This window comes from Rhinolophus hipposideros (assembly GCF_964194185.1).
Source record: "Rhinolophus hipposideros genome assembly, chromosome: 1".
Lineage (NCBI taxonomy): Eukaryota > Metazoa > Chordata > Mammalia > Chiroptera > Rhinolophidae > Rhinolophus > Rhinolophus hipposideros.
In genome coordinates this window covers 17,569,131-17,592,191 of record NC_138047.1, presented here as the reverse complement: position 1 = coordinate 17,592,191, position 23,061 = coordinate 17,569,131, and the positions used below count along the sequence as shown (strand labels likewise).

The following is a 23,061-nucleotide window of genomic DNA, read 5'->3' as shown; positions in this document are numbered from 1 at the left end:
AAAACAATCTGGAAAAAGAACCAAGTTATAGCCCTCACACTCCCTTATATCACAACTAGTGACACAGTTACAGTAATTAAGAGTGTACAATTGACGTAAAGACAGACATACAGGCCAATGGGATAGCATAGAGAGCCTAGAAAGAAGCTCTCTCAGATATGGTCAAATGATTTTCCACAAGGTGCCAAGATCATTAAGAGGGAAAGAACAGTCTTTTCAACAAATACTGTTGTAAAAATTGGATATCCACATGCAAAGAGATTAAAGTTGGATCCTAACCTTACAAAATTAACTCCAAATAGATTGAAGGCCTAAAGGTAAAGAGCTAAAACTATAAAACTGTTAGGAGAAAACATAGGGGGAAACCTTACAATGTTGGATTTAGCAATGATTTCTTAGGTACGACAACAAAATCACAGGCAAGTGAAGAAAAAAAATAGATAAATTAGACTTCATCAAAATGAAAACCTTTTGTGTATCAGATGACACTATCAGAACGAAAAAGCAACAACAGAAGGGGAGAAAATATTTGTAAATCAAATATCTAATAAGAGGGTGATATGCAGAATATATAAAGAATTCCTACAACTCAACAACATAAAAGCAAATTTATTTAAAAAATGGACAAAGGACTTGAATAGACATTTCTCCAAAGATATGCAAATGTCCAATGAGCACATGAAAAGATGTTCAGTATCACTAATCCTTAGGGAAATGTAAGTTAAAACTACAATGAGATACCACCTCACACCCATTAGGATGGCTATTACAAACAAACAAACAAACAAAACCCCCCAAAATAAGTGTTGGCTGAGATGTTGAGACACTGGAACACTGGAACATTGTCAGTGGGAATGTAAAGTCTTATAACTTCTATGGGAATGGCATGGCAATTCCTCAAAAACTTAAAAATTCAATTTTCATATGATACATCAATTCTACTTCTGGGGCTATATCTAAAAGAAAAGAAATAGTGGAATCCAACTGATATTTGTACGTCCATGTTCATAGCAGCCTTATTCATAATAGCCAAAAGGTGAAAGACACCCAAGTGTTCATCAACAGATGAATGGATAAACAAAATATGGTGTATGTGATGACATATTATTCAGCTTCAAAAAGGAAGGAAATTCTGACACATGCTACAACATTATACTTGAGGACATTATGACAAGTGAAATAAGCCAGTCACAAAAGGTCAAATAAAGTATGCTTTCACTTTATAAGGTACCTAGAGTAGTCACAGTCATAGAGACAGAAAGTAGAATGGTGGTTCCCAGGGGATGGGCGGAGCGAGGAATGAGGAGTTATTATTTAATGGGCGTGGAGTTTCCCTTAGGGAAAATTTAAAAGTTCTGGATATGGATGGTGATGATGATTGGATAACAATGTAAATGTACTTAATATCACAAAACAGTACACTTGTACACCTGAAATCTATGTAATTTCACTAACAATTGTCACCCCAATAAATTTAAAAAAAAGGTTAAAATGTAAATCTTATGTCATGTGTATTTTACCATAATTTAAATTAAAGAGTAAGATTTATCATTAAGGAAAAACTACAGCTGTGCCTCATAGAACTTTTAGGAGAAAAGATGTGCATTATTCATATAGGCCCAGGAAAAACTATGAAACAAGTGCTTTTAATACCTTCTACCTCTCCTTGTCTAATTTTTCCTAATTCTTATATTTTCTCTGTCTTCTAAGAACTTTACGTTGTAATTATCTACCCATATCATTCTTTGTTGAATTAATCCTGAGTTCTGCCCTAATTTCTTCACTATTGCCACTACAAAAACTTTTATTCCTTCCCATTTTTTCAGATTCATGCCCTAAGTTACCTATCTCGTGGGGATATAATTTAATACTTATCTTCCCATTGTGGTGTTAATAATTGAATCAATGAGGAACTCCTTGGTGAATTTTAATGAGGGAATCTGGCACAATGGAAGCCAATTCAGGAGATAATTGGGCCTTCCAAGAAACCATAAATTGCAACAGAGTCACACTCCCTGCAATGTGTCTGACCTTTGGGATCATAAAATTGAAAACAAAATGATGAGTTCCACAAGTTCAAAAACCCCAGGAACATGGATTCTACTGATGAGTGCCTTCATGCCATTGCTCATCATTCCATACACTGTTCAGCTGTTCAACTGAACACAATTTAGTGATGGCTGTGGCAGCAGAAATATGCATGGGAGAAGACTTTAATATAGCAAACCATTTCAGATTTGAATGCACGTACGTGGCAATGGAATTAAAAGGTAAATCAGCCACAATTCAAGGAAAGTTGTTCAAATGGTTTAAAACATACTACTCTCTGTCGGGGGTGGGGGGGAATTCATACTTAGAAATTTTTCTGATGCATTTTTTGAATAATGGCAGCAGTGATTAGAAGTTCATGATTGCTTTTTCTTAATAAGAATTAGTTGAAAATGTATGATCATTAGATTCATTTTGTAACAAAAAGAACCCCTGTTGAGACTATTCAGAGGGAAAAATGTTTTATTTAGCTATTTTTCTAGTTCTAGCACTTCCAAAAATCATCATCATTATGCTTGTGTATTAAAAAGAGCCAAGAACATTGCACACAGACGTCAACTAGTAATTGTACTGCAAGGCAATTTGTTGGTCTTTAAAAAATGTTTGACACCCATGTCAGAATGTGTGGATGTTCCATAAACATAGTTGCTGAAATATGGTGATAAAAATAGTTTTGAATGTTTTACAATCACAAATAAATCATTGTAAAAGTTGCAGGGAACTAAAGAAAACTTGAAAACGATAACTATTTATACAGATACATGCATCGCTAATTGAATGACATGCACTCAATTATATATTCAGATAACTGTGCCATTTAGTTCACTTTTTGTTCACAGAGTCCCTAGACCACTAGGGGTCCATGAGGTAATACCATAACGGGTATTCTGGCTATTCTAAATAATTGAAAGGCCTTACAGAGATTGTAAATGTAACCGTGGCATGATCTATAGACCCACCAAAATTCTTTGCTTTTGAATACAATGACATCAGTTCTGTGTGGAAATACTGGTGTCCCTAGGCTGACTAGAAAATCTCATTGACCTCTAATTCTAGGCCTTGATAAAAACGATACAGTAGATTAACAATTAGGCTTTAGGACAGAGCTTTAAGAGCTCATGTGCTCAAGTCAAAGAGATCTGGGGTCCAATCCTGGCCCCTGCACTCACTAGCAATTCAGTCTTGGGCGAGTTCCCTAACACATTCCCAAGTCTCCTCATTTTTAAAACAAGAAAATGCCCGCTTCTTAAGGAATACATCCACTACTGCTACTAGAATGCCTAGCATAGAACAAACTCCCTCAATACATGGTGACTGTTAAGATTCCCGCTATTATTATGGAACACCACCGGTGTGTGACATCTTACCAAATAAAGGATTTCAGAGTAAAATTAATAAAATAGACCACTGGTAATAAAATGGGTTTAGTTAACGTTTAAAAGTGACAGCTTCAAATCCGGTTTCAGGACTCATGTGGGTGATCTCAACAACAAGCACCACATGGATTATTATTAAATACTATTTTGTCCAAATGTGATTAAATAAAAATTATGTTTTTATGACTGGGTTGCCAAGCCCTAACAACCAGCACATTCACCCTGAGTATGACTAATGCAACCAGTCAGGGCAAGAACAAACTTGCCAAAGAAAAATCTGAACAGTTGCAAAGGACTACATCCCAGGGCAGGGTGATTTACAGTGGAGATGATCGAGTTTTTATAGAGTGACATTTGCTTCTCTTGGATGATGGAATAAGAACTTACCTGGGTAGTTATGGTGAACAACCAAGTGTTTAAATCTTGCTTCTCCCAAGCCTCTTGGATCATTTATATCTACAGAAGAAGAGAGAGAGAGAGAGAGAGAGAGAGAGAGAGAGAGAGAGAGAGAGAGAGAGAGAAGAAAATGCCTTTGCTACAATAAAAAGCACTCAGAATTTCAAGAATATTGAGTTTTAACAGGGAGGTACTATGCTTACTCCCAGGGGTCCATCACAGATGGATATGGTTGAGATTCAATCAGAGGGTCCTCTTTGGCTTTGTCTCTCCAAATCTTCAATGGCAAAAGTATTGAGGTTGATGATGTAATCTTAATAATAATTCCTCATATTATATGGTGCCAATGAGTTGTAAGGTAATTAGTTGTAGTTAGATCCTCACAGCAATTGTTTGAGGGAGACAGGGAACAATGTCATGATTCTAATCTTACAAGGGAAGAAAAAGGCTTGCTGTGGTTGAGTGGTTTAGCTAAGGCATTCAGTTATTAAGAGATAAAAACAGGATTAGGTCCTCAGTCTTCTGACCGCATGTGGCATTCTTCTATCTGACTACACTGTTTTTATTATTTTTATTTTTAAGATTTTATTAAAATATTGTTAACATCCAATATTCTATTCATTTCAGGGGTACACAAGTTATTCAACATTTACATACCTAAGTCCAGCAATCATCTGACACCGTAATATGCTATCAGCTGACTACAGTGATTTTTGTGTGTGGTGATTTATTAGACTCTCATGTGAAAAAAAGCTTTGCACTAATAAAGTAGCTTCAAATGTGAAAAATAATTCTTATGTTAATCTACATTTGTCATTTGTTCCTAAGTTTCCTTTTTCAATTATTGTCTTATTTCTTAAGAAGCAAAATGGAGTTGTGAAAGCTAATTTATTTTTTCTGCCATTAGGCTTGAATTATGAAAGATGTGATTTTGAGGACGGACTCTGTAATATGACTCAAGATCAGAGTCTTCAACTTGGTTGGACAAAGAGAAATGGGATGACTGGTCTATCACCTCCATTTTATGATCACAACGGAGTTATATCTGGTAAATACTTTGAATTCCTTCCTTCTTCCCTCCCCCCTTCTTTTCTTCCTTTCCTCTTCCCGTCCTTTCCTCTCTCTTTCTTCCTCCCTCCCTCCCTTTTTTCCTTCCTTCCTTCCTTCCTTCCTTCCTTCCTTCCTTCCTTCCTTCCTTCCTTCCTTCCTTCCTTCCTTCTTTCCTTCCTTTCTTCCATTTTGTCAAATGGTTGATTATGGCAGTAGAATTTTGACTATTTAGATATTACTATAATATCTAATTTTATTTATTCTTTAACCATTTCAGGATGTTTATCACTCTAAAATATCACATTGAACTCTCATAATTGACTTTCTGGGATCCTGAAGCTCTATCTAGACAAAAATTGGGATTTTTTCTGTTTTGACTCCTTGTGAAAATTCAAAAATGTAAATATGATAATGTTACCTAGATAAATATATCAAATTTCTTTGCTTTTGGCTAGACGGATTTTTAGCTCTGTCCGGTAACACTTATTTTTTCAGGCTGACTAGAAAGCTCTGATGGGCTGCTCACTAGCCTTTGAGGTACTTCTGGAACTAATCATGTATTCATTTCTTTATTTGTTGTGCGAACTAATGAAGTTTATCCATTCACCATTTTACACCAGATGATATAGATATTTTAGTGAGCCAAAATTGACTTCATGCCTGTCCTCATCTGGTGGGCTTACACGTGGTATGAAAACAAATAGCCTATTGCCTAGCATAGCTGGGAGCTGGCGATTTTTTATAAAAGTGATGCTCCTCTCAAATAAATACAATTCAATGTTAAATACATATAAGTATTTCCTTAGAGATAATTTCAAGTAAACTAAGGTTCAAGCATTAAATGTTAATTGTTTAGAAATGTTTACATAAATACTACATGTGTGGATTAGAACCCTGGCTCCATCACTTGCTAGCTGTATGATCACTTTTTTAAGCCTGGTTTTCTTAACTTTACAAAGGGGAATAATGGTGTTTGGTTCATAGGATAGTTGATTTAAGAGCTGAATGAGCTGTTGTTGCTAAAACTTGTCATAAAATATCTGGCACTCAAAAAAAGTCAATATTCAGTACATTTCTGAATAAATTTATAACTTTATATAAATGTTATAACTTCTCTATAAATAAAATGGGATTTGTTATTTTGATGTCCAAAATACTTTTCTAAAAAATAGTTTTTAACAATTGTTAGGAATAAGCTTTATCACAAAAAAAGGAACCAACTTCACAAACAGGACCAACGGCTCACTGCAATGCATAAAAAGGTTATTACCACCTAAGTTACATTAGGTGTTAGCAGTGAATCTGGTGCCCAGCTTTTAGCCAATACAATGTCTTATTAATTGTTTGATCCTGTAATCTCTCTTCTAGAACCTCTCCACTGTTTCTGCCTTTTGCTTAGAAGATTTTCCACAGCATACATTTATTTAGCCTAGTCTTCTTCATGGGCAGAATACCTGATACTTTCTCCTTTTGTTGCATGTGACTCTTCTTCCATTTTTCTTATTGCCTCCTCATCTTGGATTTAGACAACGTCCAGATTTCTGTCATTGTGCTTCCCTCTTTCCTCCCTTCCTCCTCTTCTTCTCTCTTTTTCACTTTCTTCCCTCTCTTTTCTCATTTTGCCATGCTAATTTTTTGATACCCTAGTCAAGAAGGAAAATGCAGGTAATTCACATCAAAATTCATATGTTATATAGGCAGACACCCATTTAGCCATGTATCTTGATTTGATTTAAGATTGCTGGAGTCATACTAGATAGGTTTGAATCTTCTAGCTGTGTGGTCTGTTTCCTCATCTATAAAATGGGAATAATAAAAGCCTCATAGGGAAAATGAGGCAAAATATTGCCTGGCATAATTATCGAAGGGTGGTGATTTTAATAGTAGTGGTGCATCTCTTGTAACTACAATTAAATGTTAAAATATGAGTATTTTCCTAGAGATAATTTTAAATAAGCAAATGTTCTGCCTTTAGATATTAACTGTTTGAAAGTTTTATGGAAAAATAGTATTGTTGGAATCTTGTCTCCCTTCAAAAAATCCTTATTTCACGAGTGTTAATACATTTTTGATTAACTTACTCTTGAAATAATTTGCCAGTATTCCAAACTAATATGTTTCTTTATGTAATCAATGCTTTGAGAAGTTTTCAGAGCTAAGTTTGAAAATCTATTAGAACATGAAAAACATCTCTGTCGGGTGGCTGGTTAGTTCAGTTGGTTAGTGTGTATTGCTACTAACACCAAGGTTGCCTGTTCGATCCCTGCATGGGCCACTGTGAGCTGCGTCCTCCTTAAAAAAAATTAAAAATTAATAAATAATAAATAAATAAATAAATAAAACAAAAAATAAACATCCCTGTGTCAATATTTGAAATCTACTAATGGTCAGGGCAGAGTGATTTGAACGTATTAGTATTGATTTTTAAAAGCATTGCATTTAGATAAAATCAGATCACTCCAAAAATTCACACTTATCTCTGCAATGATAGTAAAACTTTACTTTTTAAGAAAAGAATGGACTGTAAGAGATTTTTCTTACAGCTTTTGTAAGAATACGAGTTTTGAATCAATCTAGATTCCAGCTGATAATAAAGGTGGTATGTGAGGTTATTAAAGTATTCATAAGGCATCATAATGAATGCTGTGAATATTATAGAGACTACTCAAATAGTTGTTGCATACCAAGGTGTTTTTTAGCTCTTTGTAAAGCATTTTTGAAAATACCACAATTTGTTAGAATTCAAAAAGCTTTAAAAGTGCTATAATGTTAGTCTGACTAAATTTCCCTGTGGCTACAGGGAAACTCAGACACTGGAAAGGAAAGGGGCATTTGAAAAAGGACTTGAAAGCTGAATGGTATTTCAGTGGACAGTGAAGTGAAAGAAATGATATTTCAAACTGAAACTACTGTATAAGGATCATATATAGATATTGATGTGCTCAGGCAATGATAGAGCCGTCTGCTATGGTTAGAGGATACTGTCTTTGGAAATGAAGAGTAGGCCAAAAGTGTATTTGGGAACGTCAGAAATATGTCACCCAACGGTTACTGATGTTACTCATAAGTACCATGTCCTTCCCTCTTTTCCTTCCTCTACTCAAACTCCTTCACAGTTGATAATTCTGATTCTGCTACTGTCTAAACAGGCAGCAGAAATGAAAGACATTGATGGATGTGGCAGTCGCTGAGGAGTTGCATAAAGAATTTCAAGGGCATACACATTTGGTACTTAATGATTCATTCTGCCTCAAGTAATATTTTGCAGAGAGCTTTGGTTTCATCCACAGATTCTTTGATTGTCAAGCTAAGACATCAAGGTCCTTGATGTGTGTCTGTGTGAGTGTGCATTTTAAATGAGTTAAGCTACATGAGGTTTTCATAATTCCTCAACAAACTTCATGCTTATTATTTTACTGTATACTATAATATGTTTATTTTCCCATTTCTTTTATTTCAAATTCAGTGATACAGTGATACAGTGATTCAGTGAGTAATACATCAGTCAGGGTGTCGTAGTTCACAATTTAGATGATTATTTGAATTAACTGATATGACATCCATGAAATTTCTCCACGTAAGTAGTCAAGCTGTGAAATATCTTAAAACAAATATTCCACTGATTAGAGCTAAAATATAATGCATTCTATAATTTCTCTGTAGAAATATTTTTCTATGTATCATTGGCTTTCCTTTTGTCAGGAATTTTATCTTTACAGACAGATGACTTGTTTATTTGCTAAATTTATATGGGTATATATATTTTTTCAAATTAATTCAGCCACGAGTGAAGAAAATCCATACTCAACAGAAATATAAAATCAAATAATAGTGTATTGAAATAAACATAATGCAAACGCTAAGGAATATATCTTTTGAATTCTAGTCAAATTGACAGTAGACTGAGAGTCTGTCAAATAAAAGTGGGAAGTGAATTTGACCAATTACGTGATTGGAAAGGACACAGCAGATTTCCATTCTTTGCAAATGAAGTCTGCCAACTATAATGATTAGTCACCTTGACTGAATGTGTCCTACATCTGAATTCATCAAGGAAGAATTTAAGGGACTCAATTACTTTAGGTTTTATAGACTTTGGTCTAAACCTTAAAATGTAGCAAATGAAACAAGAGAATCAAATTAGTGCCTACCTAATTGTGGTAGGGAGAATTCTAAAGCTCACCCTCCTTGGGTCCCCAAGATGCCCATCCCTAGGTTATTCAATCAAACACTAATCTAAGTACTTCTGTGAAAGGACTTTGTAGATGTAATTAAGGTTACTAATGACCTGACCTTAAAATAGGAAGATTATTCCAGGCTGTTCAAGTAGGCCCAAAGCAATTATTTGGGTCCTTAGGGCCATCTACATACCAGATAATGCCATTTGCAAATAGAGATACGTTTACTTTCTGTTTCCATTCTGGATGCCTTTTGGTTCATTTCCTTGTCTAATTGTCTGCCTAGAAACTCCAGTGCAGTGTTAGAAGTGGTGATAGCAGATATCCTTATCTCATTCCCATTAGAGGAAACTTTTTCAACCATCAGTTATGAGGTTAGCTGAAGGCTTTTTGTAGATGCCATTTATCAAGTAAGCGTGTCCCTTTCTGTGACTAATACACTGAGTGTTTTTATCATGAGAGAGTGTTTGCACCAAATGTGTGTTCTGCATCTAATATGATGACCACGTGGTGTTTGACCTTTACTGATCAATTCATAGTGATTGGTTTACATATTTTGAAACAACTTTGCATTCTCAGTATAAATTCCACTTAGCCATGGTGAATTCTTATGTCTTTATCTTGCTTGATGAGGTTTTCTAGTATTTGATTAGTGTTTTTACATTTATATTCACCAGGGATGTTTATTTGTAGTATTCTTGTGATATATTTGCCTGGTTTTGGTATCAAGGTAATAATGACCTCACAGAACGAGTTGGGAAGTATACTGTCTTCTTCTAATTTGTGGAAGAGTTTGTGAAGTGTTGGTGTTAATTCTTTTTAAAATGTTTTATAGAATTTAATAGTTAATCCTTCTGTGACTGAGAATTTCTTTGTTGAAAACTCTTTTTTAAATTACTGATTCATCCTCTTTACTTGTTGCAGTTTATTCAGATTTTCCATCTATTTTTGAGTCTTTAGGTCATTTTTTGTGTCTTTTGAGGAATTTGTCCATACCATCAATGTTATCTAATTTGTAAGCTCACAACTGATATTACCTTATAATTCTTTTATTTCTATAAGATTGATAGTTTTGATCCTATTTCACTCTTTATTTAGTATATTAATTCTTCTTCTCCTTGATCATCTTTTTTTTTTTTTTTAATTGGTCAGTCTAGTGAAAATTTTGTTAATTTTGTTGATCTTTCTGAGAACCAACTTCTGGTTTATTTATTTTTTCCTATTGTTTGTCTATTCTCTATTTCTGCTCTAATATTTATTTTCTTCTGCTTGCTCTGGATTAGTTGGCTCTTCTTCTGGCTTGTAATGGAGAAGGTTAGATTGTTGATTTTTAAACTATCTTTTTTTAAAATTTAGTAATTTACAGCTATGAATTTATTTTTAAGCACTAATTTAAGTGCATCCTATGCATTTTGATACATTGTATTTTCATTTTCATTCATCTCAAGTGTTTTCTAATTTCTTTTCTGATTTCTCCTTTGACACATTAGTTTTTTAGGAGGAGAATATTTCTCAATTTCTACATATTTGCTAATTTCCCACATTTCTTTCTTCTAGTGACTTAAAGCACTCCATGGTGGGTGTACAATGTACTTTGATGATTCACGTTCTCTTAAATGCACTGAGATCTATTTTAGAGCCTAAAAATGGTCTTTCCTGTGGAATATTCTGTGTGCACTATAAAAACATGTATTTTGCTGTTGTTGGATGGCATGTTATGTATATGTCTGTTAGTTCTGATTGGTTTATAGTGTTGTTTAAGACTTCTTTTTCCTTACTGACCTTTTAATTGTTCTATCCATTCTTTAAAATGGGGTATTGAAGACTTCAGTTATTATTGTTGAATTGTGTATTTTCAGTTTGATTTGATTTAGTTTCATATATTTTGGGGCTCTGTTTTTAAGTGCATATATGTTTATAATTGTTATATTTTCTTCATGGGTTGATTCTTTTATTATTATAAATTGTCCTTATTTGTCTCTAAAACAATTTTTTTGGTGTGGTTAAAATCCAGTTGAAAGAACTGGATTTCCAGTTCCTTTTTGGTTATTGTTTATATATTATGTATTTTTATATTTTTATATTTTCTGTAAGACACACTTTCTACAAGACACACTTTATGACTGTATCATAGTTTTACACAATATGCTAAACCAGACTTTAGATTGGAGACTTTACTTCATTTACATATAATATAATTATGGAAAAACAAGATTTATACCTTCATCTGCTATTTGTTTTCTGTCTGTCTTATGTCTTCTTGTTACTCTGTTCCTCTGTTACTGTTTTCTTTTGTGTTTCACAGATATTTTCTAGCATCATATTAATTCACTTTTTCCACTATACATTTTTTTAACTACTTTCCCTAGGTGTTACAACAATCTAGGTTGGATTAAGACCAAGTTAATTGCAATAGTATATATATATATAGAATATAGTATATAGAATATAGTATATAGTATATAGTATATAGAATACATATATATATGTATTCTACCTAGCTCAATTCTCCCTGCCTTTATGCTGTTACTGCCACAAATTACATATTTATATATTGTGTGCCCATCAACACTGAATTATAATTTTGATTTTTAACAATTATAAGAACCAAATATAATGATTAGTTATTGATAATTATAATTTCTATGTCTTTATTAATATTCCCTATATCAATAGAGAAAAGGAGTTTGTATCTAAGACTGTTATGTCCTCTCTGTTATCTGAAATGAGTTATATTTCTTTCTCAGATGACCACACTTTCCCTTTCCAAAGTTTTGACATTTTAACCTTTGCTTCAGGCCTAGGACCTTGTCATGGTGATCCATTCTTACAGCCTGATTTTTTGAGAAACGTTCTTGAGAACTAATATTATCTCACTGTTAACATACTCAATTTTTTTAGTTCCTTGAGTGAATTAGTTACTCTATAACATACAATAGGATTTATGCGTTTCCTGCTCACAATCATCCCCATTAATCACTTAGAACTTGGGAAATGGAGGAAACGCAAGGCTGCCTATCAATAGTTGAAGAAAGCCAGACTGAAAATTCTACCTTACCTTTGCTGAGGGTCAAAGTTGGTAGAATTCACTGCCAACATTATTGGATTTAGTTGCAAAACTCAATTCATTGTTTTTTGTTTTTGTTTTTTTTATATACTTCCTGTTTTGGTCATCAATCTTGGTTCATGTTGGGATTTTACTCCAACACATACCCAGCAACTGAGAAAAAAATATTTTTAAAAGCCCTCTAACATCAATATTTAAAATTATAAATGAAATCATGTTGTTTACGTTATTTTGTCATTTTAATAATTAACATTTTATCACAAGATTATTTTAAATATGTTTTAAAGACATGCTTGGCAGTTGACTTTATGGATATAGGCATAAAATAGGAATTTGTGAATCATATAAACAAACAAATGACTATATTAGAGATTAATAGGAGACATATGATAATGACAATGATGTGTGTGTATGTATGTGTGTGATATTACTAGGCTCCTCTAAGGAGAAAGAGGGGTGAGTAGAGAGAACACTCGTAAGTTTCTTATTGATGTTTAGAGCCAGTAGTAGGAGAGGGGTATCAGAGAGGGAATGGGCATGTGGGGAAAACTTATGCTACCAAGGATCTGCTGCTTTCCTTTATACTCATTGACATGATCACTAAAGTCCTATGGAATACCAGAGAACTTTCTATAAGATGATATTCTTCTCTAAGGAACATTTTCATCTCTGACAGAAATCCTATACTCATACTATAGGGAGCAAGGTAAAATTGGATATGCATTTGAAAAAAAATGCTTGCTATTGTCACTAAGTTGGAATTAAAGGTAGCAAACATATTATTGGGTTCATTTTGAACAGATTTTTCTTTTTGCTCATGGAAAGAAATTTTATCACTAGAACAAATGTCAAAGGCTCTCAAGCTGTATCTGAATTTAAAACTTTGCTTTTTATGATAACCAGAAGATTAACCTTTGTTTAATTTCTGACAAAATACAGAATAATTTAGTGTTGTAACATATACCAAATGTCGTAATTTATATTTATAAAATACCCTGCTTAAATATTTAAATAATTTGTTATTTTATTGCAGATGCTATTTTATAATTTAATGGCATAAAGTGTCAAATTTGATTTTTGATATTTTTATTTAAAAAAAAATAAACATGATAACTGAATTAATTTCCTTGACAGATGCAAGTAATTTTTCTTGTATATTCACGAATGCTTTTTAGTAGCAGACATTTATAAACAATAATTTAGGGCCTATTGGACACTATAGCCATTTGTATTGCTAATAATGTTATTTAAACCTAAAACAATATATCCATATGGCTCTTTATGCTTACTTACTTATTCACTTCCTTAACATTTGCTTTACCTGCTGAATATGAAGTAGGAGCAAAGTAATGATAGTCCACTTGTATCACCATGATACCAGCTCTTCATCTAAATTATGGTCATATAATTATCCCAGGGAGTTAATTCTCAGAACAATTTTCTGCTATTGCCAGGATTTCATTTATGTGTCTGACTGTATCTACAAGTAATCGTTAATGCCATTGTTTTCTGCTTAATTGTGATACAATTTTGGAATAGACATAGGAAAGAAAAGTCTTTGAGATTTCTTAATTTTACTATTGAGTCTCTCAATGATGCGACAATGAAATTTGATTTCCAATCTAGTTTTAAAATACCACTAAATCAGTTAGGTAAATATAGCATCATAATCATCATCATTTTTTTCATTCCTTTTGGCACATAGCAGCACACCAAATAGCGTAGCAAAAAATAATGGTTCCCAGATTATACACTTTAGCCTGGTCAACTAGGGAATATTCCACATTTATTTTACAGGGTTTTAAACAGTAACCGTTCATCGGAGTTGTCTGTACTGTGTCATATTGGAGAGTAGCAGGGCTCAGTATTGTTTTCTATAATCCTGAAAAAAGCTGGGACTATTGGCTCCAATTCTTTCTGGAGAAAATCACAGCAAACAGTGATGTGTTTGAATTCTCTATTGAATTGCTTAGTTTGGTGGGCAGTCTTAGGATAATGATTTCCATGGATAATATATTTATAGGATTATAAATTTCTATGTTATATGAGATAAATTAGGTCATGGACAGTAGCCCATAATAGTGTTATAGGGAATATAATCACAACTAGTTATTTCAATGGGTAATATAATGAAGTAAAATATCAGCCAGACCATTTGCAAAAGCGAGTGGGATGGATCAATGTTTCATTGTTTAAACAAAAGATATTGATCCTATATGGATATAGGCCTGATTTACTGCCTGGTGTATAAAATAAGTTTACCAGTGATTGCTCTGAATCTGACATGCCGACTCTTGTTTCTAACAGCCCACTTCCTCTCAATGATCTCCAAAGAGGATTCTACTTCAACATTAAGAAGCAGAGTTTTTCTTCCGACAAATAACGAACATGCTTGTCAGGTATTTGAAAGCACGCGGCATTTTAAATATTTTTCACATTTAGGAACTTCTTTAGTATAATTGTTTGGGCATTGATTGTTTTTCACAGATTACATTTTATTACTTCTCCAGCCATGTGAGTGGCAAATTAACGGCCAGTCTTCAAACTACCTGTGGTGGTCCTATTCGGCATTTATGGCAAAACACAGCTGGGCCCCAAAATCAGTGGGAGAGACACGTCATCAGAATCGAGTGCTCCCAGAGATTTCAGGTAGGCGTGCTGTACTTTCTAACTATGTCTTTTAAGGAAAAAGGAGATACAGACCTTTAAAACCAGGCAAATTAAAAGTGGGACGACTGTCCCCGTTGGCTGAGGACTAAGTGATGCGCCTGTACTTTCAAGTGCTGAGACCAAACAGTCCAACGAAATTAGGATGGCCAGTCACCCTAAAAGACACTTCAAAAAGGTTTCAAATTTATGTATGAAACCCGAAGTTGATATATATTAAGATATATTGATATATCAGTAAAATATGACTTTCTAATTCTCTTCTCAACTTCTTGAATCCCCTCCATTTTTTTTGTTTGTCTGTTTCTCTTAATATTCCAAACTCTTCTTTCTTTTCATTTCTTATTCTTAGCAATCACTTCCCTTTCGGACTTTTTTCACGCTTTTGAGAGAATGGGGTTATGTTGGGTGATGAGGAAATAGACTATTTGATTTAAATTCTAATTCCAAATGCTGTTGAAGTGGAATAATTGTCATATTCATTTCATGGTTAAACTCAAATTATTCAGTTCAGCCTTTATTTTCCAAAATAATTTTGGGAATTAAAGCCAAAGCAAGCCTGTAAAAGATAAACATATGTGTGCAGCCTAATAAAACTTATGTATGGTAGAAATTACAATCTGATGATTATTACAGGGTTTCTTGGAAAAGTGTTGCATATTTTAACATTTGGTACAGCCAAGCAAAATTTTCCAATTAAAAAGGGGATCTTAAGCATTTTATTCTGAATGAATTTGCTTTTTAAACCTGATTTGTGAGCCAATTTAGCCCAAAAATGTTTCCTTTATTATCTATCATTAGAATAGCATAATATAATACATTTAATAATTTTGATATGGAGTACAAAATAATCTGCTATGTGATGAATTTAGCACTTGCTTAAATATAGGACTTGAATTGGATTGAATTTTAACTTTAGTTATTTTGAGTGGCTAAGAGAAAAGATAGAAGAAAGATGAAGATCTCTATTATAAAAATTGAATTATAAATAAGATATAAAAATGGCCCATTTTCTTCATTGATCTATCATAAAATCACTCTAGTTTGGAATTTTCAGGCTTTTGTAAAGTAAATGGGGATCCAGAGAAGATAAAAGAGAATCCTTCAGTAGATGGTTGAATGACACCTAGACAATACAACTTCAGTGGGATTGTATGATTGTAAACACAGTTCTGTCCTTTGAGCCTTTGCACTCTACCTTGGTGTGTGTCGGGAGGGTATCTTAAGCCAAGAGACATTTAAGTCTTCCTGTGAGTTACTGAGTCATTTATTTAACAAAGACCCACTTGGGGCACTTGCAATGCACTAAGTGGGATTCAGGGAATGTTCCCAGCACCATATTAAGAGATATTTTCTCCACTGCCCTATTGATATAAGTGACATATAACATTGTCTACTTTTAAGATGTAGAATGTGATGATTTCAGTCATGTATATGTATATTGTGGAATGATTAGCACAATAAAGTTGGTTGACACAACCTTCACCTAACATAATTATAGCTGTGTTTGTTGTGTGTGTGTGTGTTGAAAACACTTAAGATCTTTCTTAGCAACTTTCTAGTATGTTACACAGTATTATTAGCTATATTCACCATGCCTCCTATTAGATAGCCAGGACTTGTTCATCTTAGAGTGCGAAGTTTGTACCCTTGGACAAACATTTTCCCGTTTTTCTCACACCACCACTCCTGGCAACTACCATTTGGCTTTTTGTTTTTATGAGTTTGGCTTTTTTGGATTGCACATGTAAATGAGATCATATTATTTGCCTTTCTCTGTCTGACTTATTTCACTTAGCATAATACCCTCAAGTTCCATCCATGTTGTCATAAATGACAATATTGTTTCCCCCCTGAATTATTCCTCTTTATGTAAACATGACATTTTCTTATCCATTCATCTATCGATTGACCTTTGCTGATAGGGCTGTTTCCATGTCCTAGCTATTGTGAGTAATGCTGCAGATATTGGAGTGTAGGTATCTTTTTGAGGTAGTGATTTCATGTCTATTAAATATATATCCAGAAGTGGGAATATATTCAATGCTGGGTCATAAAGTGGTTAGTTCTGTTTTTAATTTTTTGAGGAACCTCCATACTGTTTTCCATGGCTGTGACAGTTTATATCTCCATCAACAGGACACAAGGGTTCCCTTTTCTTCACATCTTTGCCAACACATTATCTCTTCTCTTTTTGGTAATCACCATTCTAACATGTGCGAACTATACCTCATTGTGGTTTTGATGTTCATTGTCCTGATGAAGAGTGATGTTGAGCATTTTTTCATGTACCTGTTGGCCTTTTGTATGTCTTCTTTGGAAGAATGTCTGTTAAGGTCCTCTGCCGATTTAACTTGATTTTTTGCTATTGAGTTGTATGAGTTCCTTACATATTTGGGATATTAACCCCTCATTTGATACATAGTTTTCAAAGAGAAGATATTTGACAGGCTTGGGGGTGAGACACACTGTTTTCCTGGCGTTGGTGGGGCGTGACCTGCAGAATGAAAATTCTGACACCAATAATGCATCTAATTTGTTGTGGATGTTCAGGGGCCATTAATTGCTAAGAGTTCTAGTTTATTTCTTACACTTCCCTTCTGACTCCCCTGTGTTCCGCTGTGTTATCTCAATGACAACAAAAGCAATGAAACAGAGGGGACTGAGTCATATTGACTAGAAGCTGAAAGATGAACTTGAAGTCCCTTCTGTTTGCATGCTTGCATAAATTTCAGTGACTGAGTTGGAAATCTTGTCTCTGTATAAACTTTATCAGGATTTATACATCTGTTCCAACTTTGAAACAGAGTAGATGGTTAAAGAAAAAGTCTTGAACTATCTTTTTATGTCTACCTGTCTCTATCCTTAGGTCAGGGTCTTTACTAGTAGCTCAACAGAGATTTGAATATTGGGCAGTGCTGGAACCTGCTGGATCTTGTAGGTTAAAAAGGTATTTTAAAATACCTTTCTTGTTTTTCTCTGTGGTCCATTCCCAAATGGCATATTGTATGGGTTGATGATTAAAGATGTGTAGTAGCTGAATGTAAAACTGAAAACTCCCAAATATATCATCTCCAAGGCAATTCAGTTATCGCTGAGGCAGTGGGGTTATTCATTTGAATGCTTTAAAATGCAGCAGTGGCTTCAACCAAGGCAGGTACATATGCAGTATATAAATTTGTTTCCCAAAGTACGTTATTGCTGATAAGAAAACAGTGCTTCTACCTTAAAGGCTTTGCAAAAATTAGGAAATGACACAACTCTTTGGGGACCCTTGGGCTACATCTATCTTTATGATTGCAGGTACGCTTTAGTTCCATCTTGTCAGCAAGTGAGCAGATGTTCACGGGCTTTTGTTTAGCTGAGCCACAGAGATGAGCTGTACTTGTAATACTGCCTGCTACCATCGAGCAGCTAGTTCCTGAAAAGCTTTAGCAAGTGGCTCATTTGAGGGCATTTTGTAATCAGCATCTCCAGACAATATCTGCTGCCTCATCAATTTACAAGCCTCTGAGAATTATTCTGTTTTTTTGCATTTTCCCCTCCATGCTGACCTCTGATAGTTTTAAAGCCATTCGTGTTTCCTTTAGAAATATCCAAAGAGGAGATAATATTCCCAGCTGGACCTTGGCTTTGCATAGGCTTCTGAGAAAGCCGCTGGATTGTGGGGTCTTTATCACCTTCATCTGTAAAGTAGTGCATCCATCCCTTAGTAAAATTGAAGCATGTTAATTTCTGAGGGAATACTGCTGCAGACACAAGGAATGGTGTTTATGCATTTAGTCAACAAAGATGGCCACGTTTCAGAAAGTTTCTGGAGATGTTTGAGGAATAATACCAGCTACCACTTGTTGAGTACTTACTATGTATACGAAACTGCTTTTTGTCCTTTGTGTATACTACCCTATTGACCCTTCTTGGCAAAGCTTTGCAGTAGAACCATTATTCACATGAGGATTATGAGCTGTAAACAGTGGAATAGGTACTAAATTACAACTAGATTAAAACCTAGGATAGTTTGATTTCAGATCTCAGTCTTTTAGTCACTGAGCCATGATCATTTTTTTTAATCATCTTAAAGCATTATAAGAATTTAGAAAATATAGACAAAAAACCCAATCCCCAGATTTGGTCCAATCTGTTGGATGAGACTCATTAAATATACTTTAGTCTGCAGTACTGGATGACACAACATTATTATCCATTGCATTGTGCTGATGAACTGCAATCACATTTTTCAAAATTGCCAACATTAGCAACTAATTGTGCTATTGTCCTAAAAGAGGCAAAGACTAAAACAGTCCAAACATATAGGAGACATTTAGTCCCAAGTTCAAGTGAAACCTTCTCTCATTTCACTCCCCTACTGTTTCTGTTCTTGTTCTTGAAGGGAGCCCATGTATTGGTTTTATGGGTAGGAAGAAATGAACACCATATCACTAAGTGTATCACTGACTATGGTTTCCAAGTTGGATGTTTGGATTCTTAAGCTAAATGAGCAGTCAGTGCCTGAATTTTGAAGAGGTACTGAAGCATTTATAATGTGCTATTATTTACCTGTTATTTCCTTGATAGTCCATTTAGAAATGCCAGAGAATTTTCAGCAGCTTCCTATTCAGAAACAATAAACTTCATTAATAAGGACAAAAGATAAGTTCCTCATGTAGCTAAGTTATCAGTTGTTAAAAACAGCCTACTCTCCAACTTTTCAAAATCATAATCTGAGGCATTTTTACCTTTTAATTCAAGAATACTTACTGTGTGAACACATGATGGGGAAAAGATTAGTCATCTTTTTGTGTTTCACATGTTTGCTTGGGAAATAATATTGAATTTATAGTACTAATTAAGAAAACTAACACAGTAAAAATCATTACGAGAGTTTCTGTTCATGTAATTATTAGTGGAACCCACATGGGTTCCTATTATGATTCACCTACTGACAGTTTCATCTAAGATTTAAATCAAGTGGCTTGAGTACTGACCCGTTAACTCTCGTCAGAGGCCATCTTCTATCTTACAATGTTTGGGGTGAAATGAATTTGTCTCATGTTTACTGTGGAATCAGAGAAGACCGTACCTGACTTCTGTGATGTTTCCAACTCCTAACTCCATAATCTCAATGATCTGCTTTTATCTTGCTACTTTGTTACTCTTTGATTATTTCCTCTAATACAGTTAAAATGAGTTGGTTGTTTGGAGGAAAAAAAATATTTGCCCAAGTTTTGGAGAAAACAAGGGATGTTAGACATCCCTTTCCTAAGAAATTCAACTATGATACACCAAGACAGCCTCTGACCACAGGACCTGGTGTTTGAAAATCATCTTGGGGGTTCCCCTTTCTTTAGTTGATTCAACCCATCCCTCTTTTCACAATTCCAACCAAAGTCCCTGGAAAATCTTTTCTGTTTAAATACATTTAACTAGACATTCTTGTTACGCCTGATGGATCTTGTGTTTCTTAGCTATGAAGACCCATTAGTAAATTTCCCTACACTTAGAGAAATAGTTCTTTCTCTAAGAAAAAACATTTCCTTTTGCTGAACCAGTGGGCTCAAATGACAGACAATTTTCACACTAACTTTTCTTCAGTTATACCAGGTTAAAAATAATTTACTGAAATCAATAAATGCATGTATTATAAACTCTGATGAGGAGAGAACTGAAGATAAAAAGGTAGTTTAAATTTAATTTACTTTATTAGATAAGATGTGAAGATACAGGACTGGAAATAGGAATGGAAAGAAGAGAGGCTTAATAGATTTTGACTGATTGGACATGAGACTGGAGGAGAAAATGGTTCCAAAGGTCAATGTGAAGTTTTGAGCATTCAAGAGTGGTGGTGTTCTGGTACCACTGTCATAGAATGAGGGTCAGGTGAAAGGTCCAGTTTGAGGGGAAAGAACATTATGAATTAGAAGTGACTTCAGGTCACCTGAGTGAAAATGCCCAGCAAGCTGTGGAGATACAGAAGGAGAGTTCAGGAGAAAGGTTGACATTTGTGATGTAAATTTGTATTTCATCCACCTGAGTGACAGTTGAAACCCTGAGGATGAATGGGTTTGGGGAGAGACTGTGGAGAAAAATAGAACAGCCTGGTGCTTAGTTCACACTTATTTCTACTTGTCTCTTTTAATATGACTACTACAGGTGTTTGTATGCTTAGCTCAGCAAGAACTGGAGACTATATCTATGTGTAAAGGCTTTCAAAAATAAATTGTTAGTCTGTAATGAAGAGATTTTTTTCTATAACCACACTATTCATATAGTAGCTTAAACATTTTAATAACTATGTTATAATAATAGCTAATACTTATTTAATACCCACTATATAACAAGTGCTGTTGTATATGTAATAATGTCTTGCATAAGTCTTGTCATATAGGTAAGAACATTATTTTTATCAGTACCATTTACAAAGAAGAAAACTGAGGTACAGAGATGTTAAGGTACTTCTCCAAGGTCCTGTTGCTGTTAAGTGGTGTAGTTGGGATCTGAACCCCAGAAGTCTGGTTCCAAATATACGCTTTAATCACTCTGCTATACTGCCCTCGTAAGACACCATCCCTATGCAACAATCTTTGATAGACCTTTCTGTCATGGTCCTGCTTTGTAAGTAGCCACGCAGTTATTCTGTTTTATGTAAAGAAAACATGACTTTCTTAGGGCTACATATGGGCAAGTTGCTTGATAGATTGTGGATGTTTCTCATCATATTTTTAATAAACCAGCAGATAGTGTCTGGTTTCAAAAGAAATGCATCAAATGTCACATTGTACAAGAACCAAAGGGAATGCAGCAAAACGATCTGTGTAGGGCTGATTGCATGTAGACCAACCGTTAAGCTAAAAAGCAGTGCTGACATTTTGAAATAATAAAATGTTTATATTATAAACAAGGCTGAACGATGAACACAAATTTAATGTATCCATGAATTAAGCCTCCAACATCAATGGTATTCATTAGTTAGGGTGGGATAACAGTCTCCACTGACACACCTAGTTTCTATTGCTGTAAGTTTCTTAGATTTATTGTACCTCAGTATTTTCTCTTGGTGCAGACTTGGACTGGCTTCACATCTCAATCTAACATTCAGTCATTTTATCAGCAAGTCACTGAATGACCATGTCCTTTCAATGTCTCAAGCTGTGTTTAGATCACAGCAGAAAATGAGCAGGAGGAAAGCACAAGGATAGCCAAGAAAAGACTGTGACTAAAAATTTTGAGAACCAGAGGTGGAAATGGGGCAAAGTTGCAAATTACCAAGAACCAGAGATCAAGATGGAGCCTGGGTGGAAAAGCTGGTAAATCCTAAATAGTATGAACACATGGAAATCAAACACAGAAGTTGATTAAAGGGCAGAAACCAGGTGAATATTGCTTCATTTCACAAACATATTACCTAACCTACGGTAGACATGTGAGATACAGAATGATGTCCATTTTCCTGTCCTTGAGAGTGTGCATACGCTTTGATCTCTTTCTACTTGTAATTGGCATGGTCACCCAAGTGCTTCTAAGAAGTGGCATATTTCTTATTTGTAGGCTCCCTGCCTTAAGATTGTGAGACTGTGAGGTTCTGTGCTTTGAATTTTTGTTTTGTTTGTGCAGGTTGTGCTTCAAGGTCAAATGATTTCAACTCATGAACAGGATGAAGTCATAGCTATTGATGATGTATCTTTCAGTTCAGGCTGCTTGCCTGCACATGGTAAGAACTTTTTCTCATTTTGTTTCTTATTATGTGTAATAAATTCGGTGCAATTTAAACTTTGTAATAATTTTGATCTGATCTTTATTTTTGTCTGATGTTTTAGAGTGGGCCATTTCCATTGTGCTGATACATTGTAAAACAATGACTAAATCTATGCTAGAGGTGAAGAAAGGCTATTTTTCACTGACTCCCCGATGCTATAAAGAGCTGAAGGAGATAATTTAGTCTCAGTTTTGAAACCTTGTAGTAATGTTTACACTGACTTATTAAAACTTGCCAAAAGAACTCTGTGCCTTTTAGGAAGCTGGAAGAAACCTGTCTCCTATAGACTTGAAATTGAATTCTTGCAGCGTTGACCTAATGATTCCATTGAAAGACACAAATGGAGAGAGATATTACATTATACTCTATTTTCTACTTAGACTGAACAAACTAGATCAATGTACCACATATATCACACCTAAAAAACTATCCATAGTGATCCCTTAATTGTATTAACTGAATAATATTTAATTCCCCATTCATGTTGTTCTCAATAGAAAAATTCAATGTTAAAATTATAATTTG

General features: G+C 34.4%; 1 protein-coding gene across 1 annotated transcript in view; it reads left to right on the top strand.

Annotated features, from left to right (window-relative positions):
- MALRD1 (MAM and LDL receptor class A domain containing 1) overlaps nt 1-23,061 on the top strand; it is a gene marked incomplete at its 5' end in the record, with an annotated part of 573,210 nt that overhangs the window by 9,393 nt on the left and 540,756 nt on the right. Inside the window, 4 exons of the mRNA XM_081051765.1 lie at nt 4,729-4,869; nt 14,424-14,515; nt 14,604-14,765; nt 22,395-22,491. Of these exons, the coding sequence (XP_080907891.1) occupies nt 4,729-4,869; nt 14,424-14,515; nt 14,604-14,765; nt 22,395-22,491 (492 nt within the window). The remainder of the gene's footprint in view (nt 1-4,728; nt 4,870-14,423; nt 14,516-14,603; nt 14,766-22,394; nt 22,492-23,061) is intronic.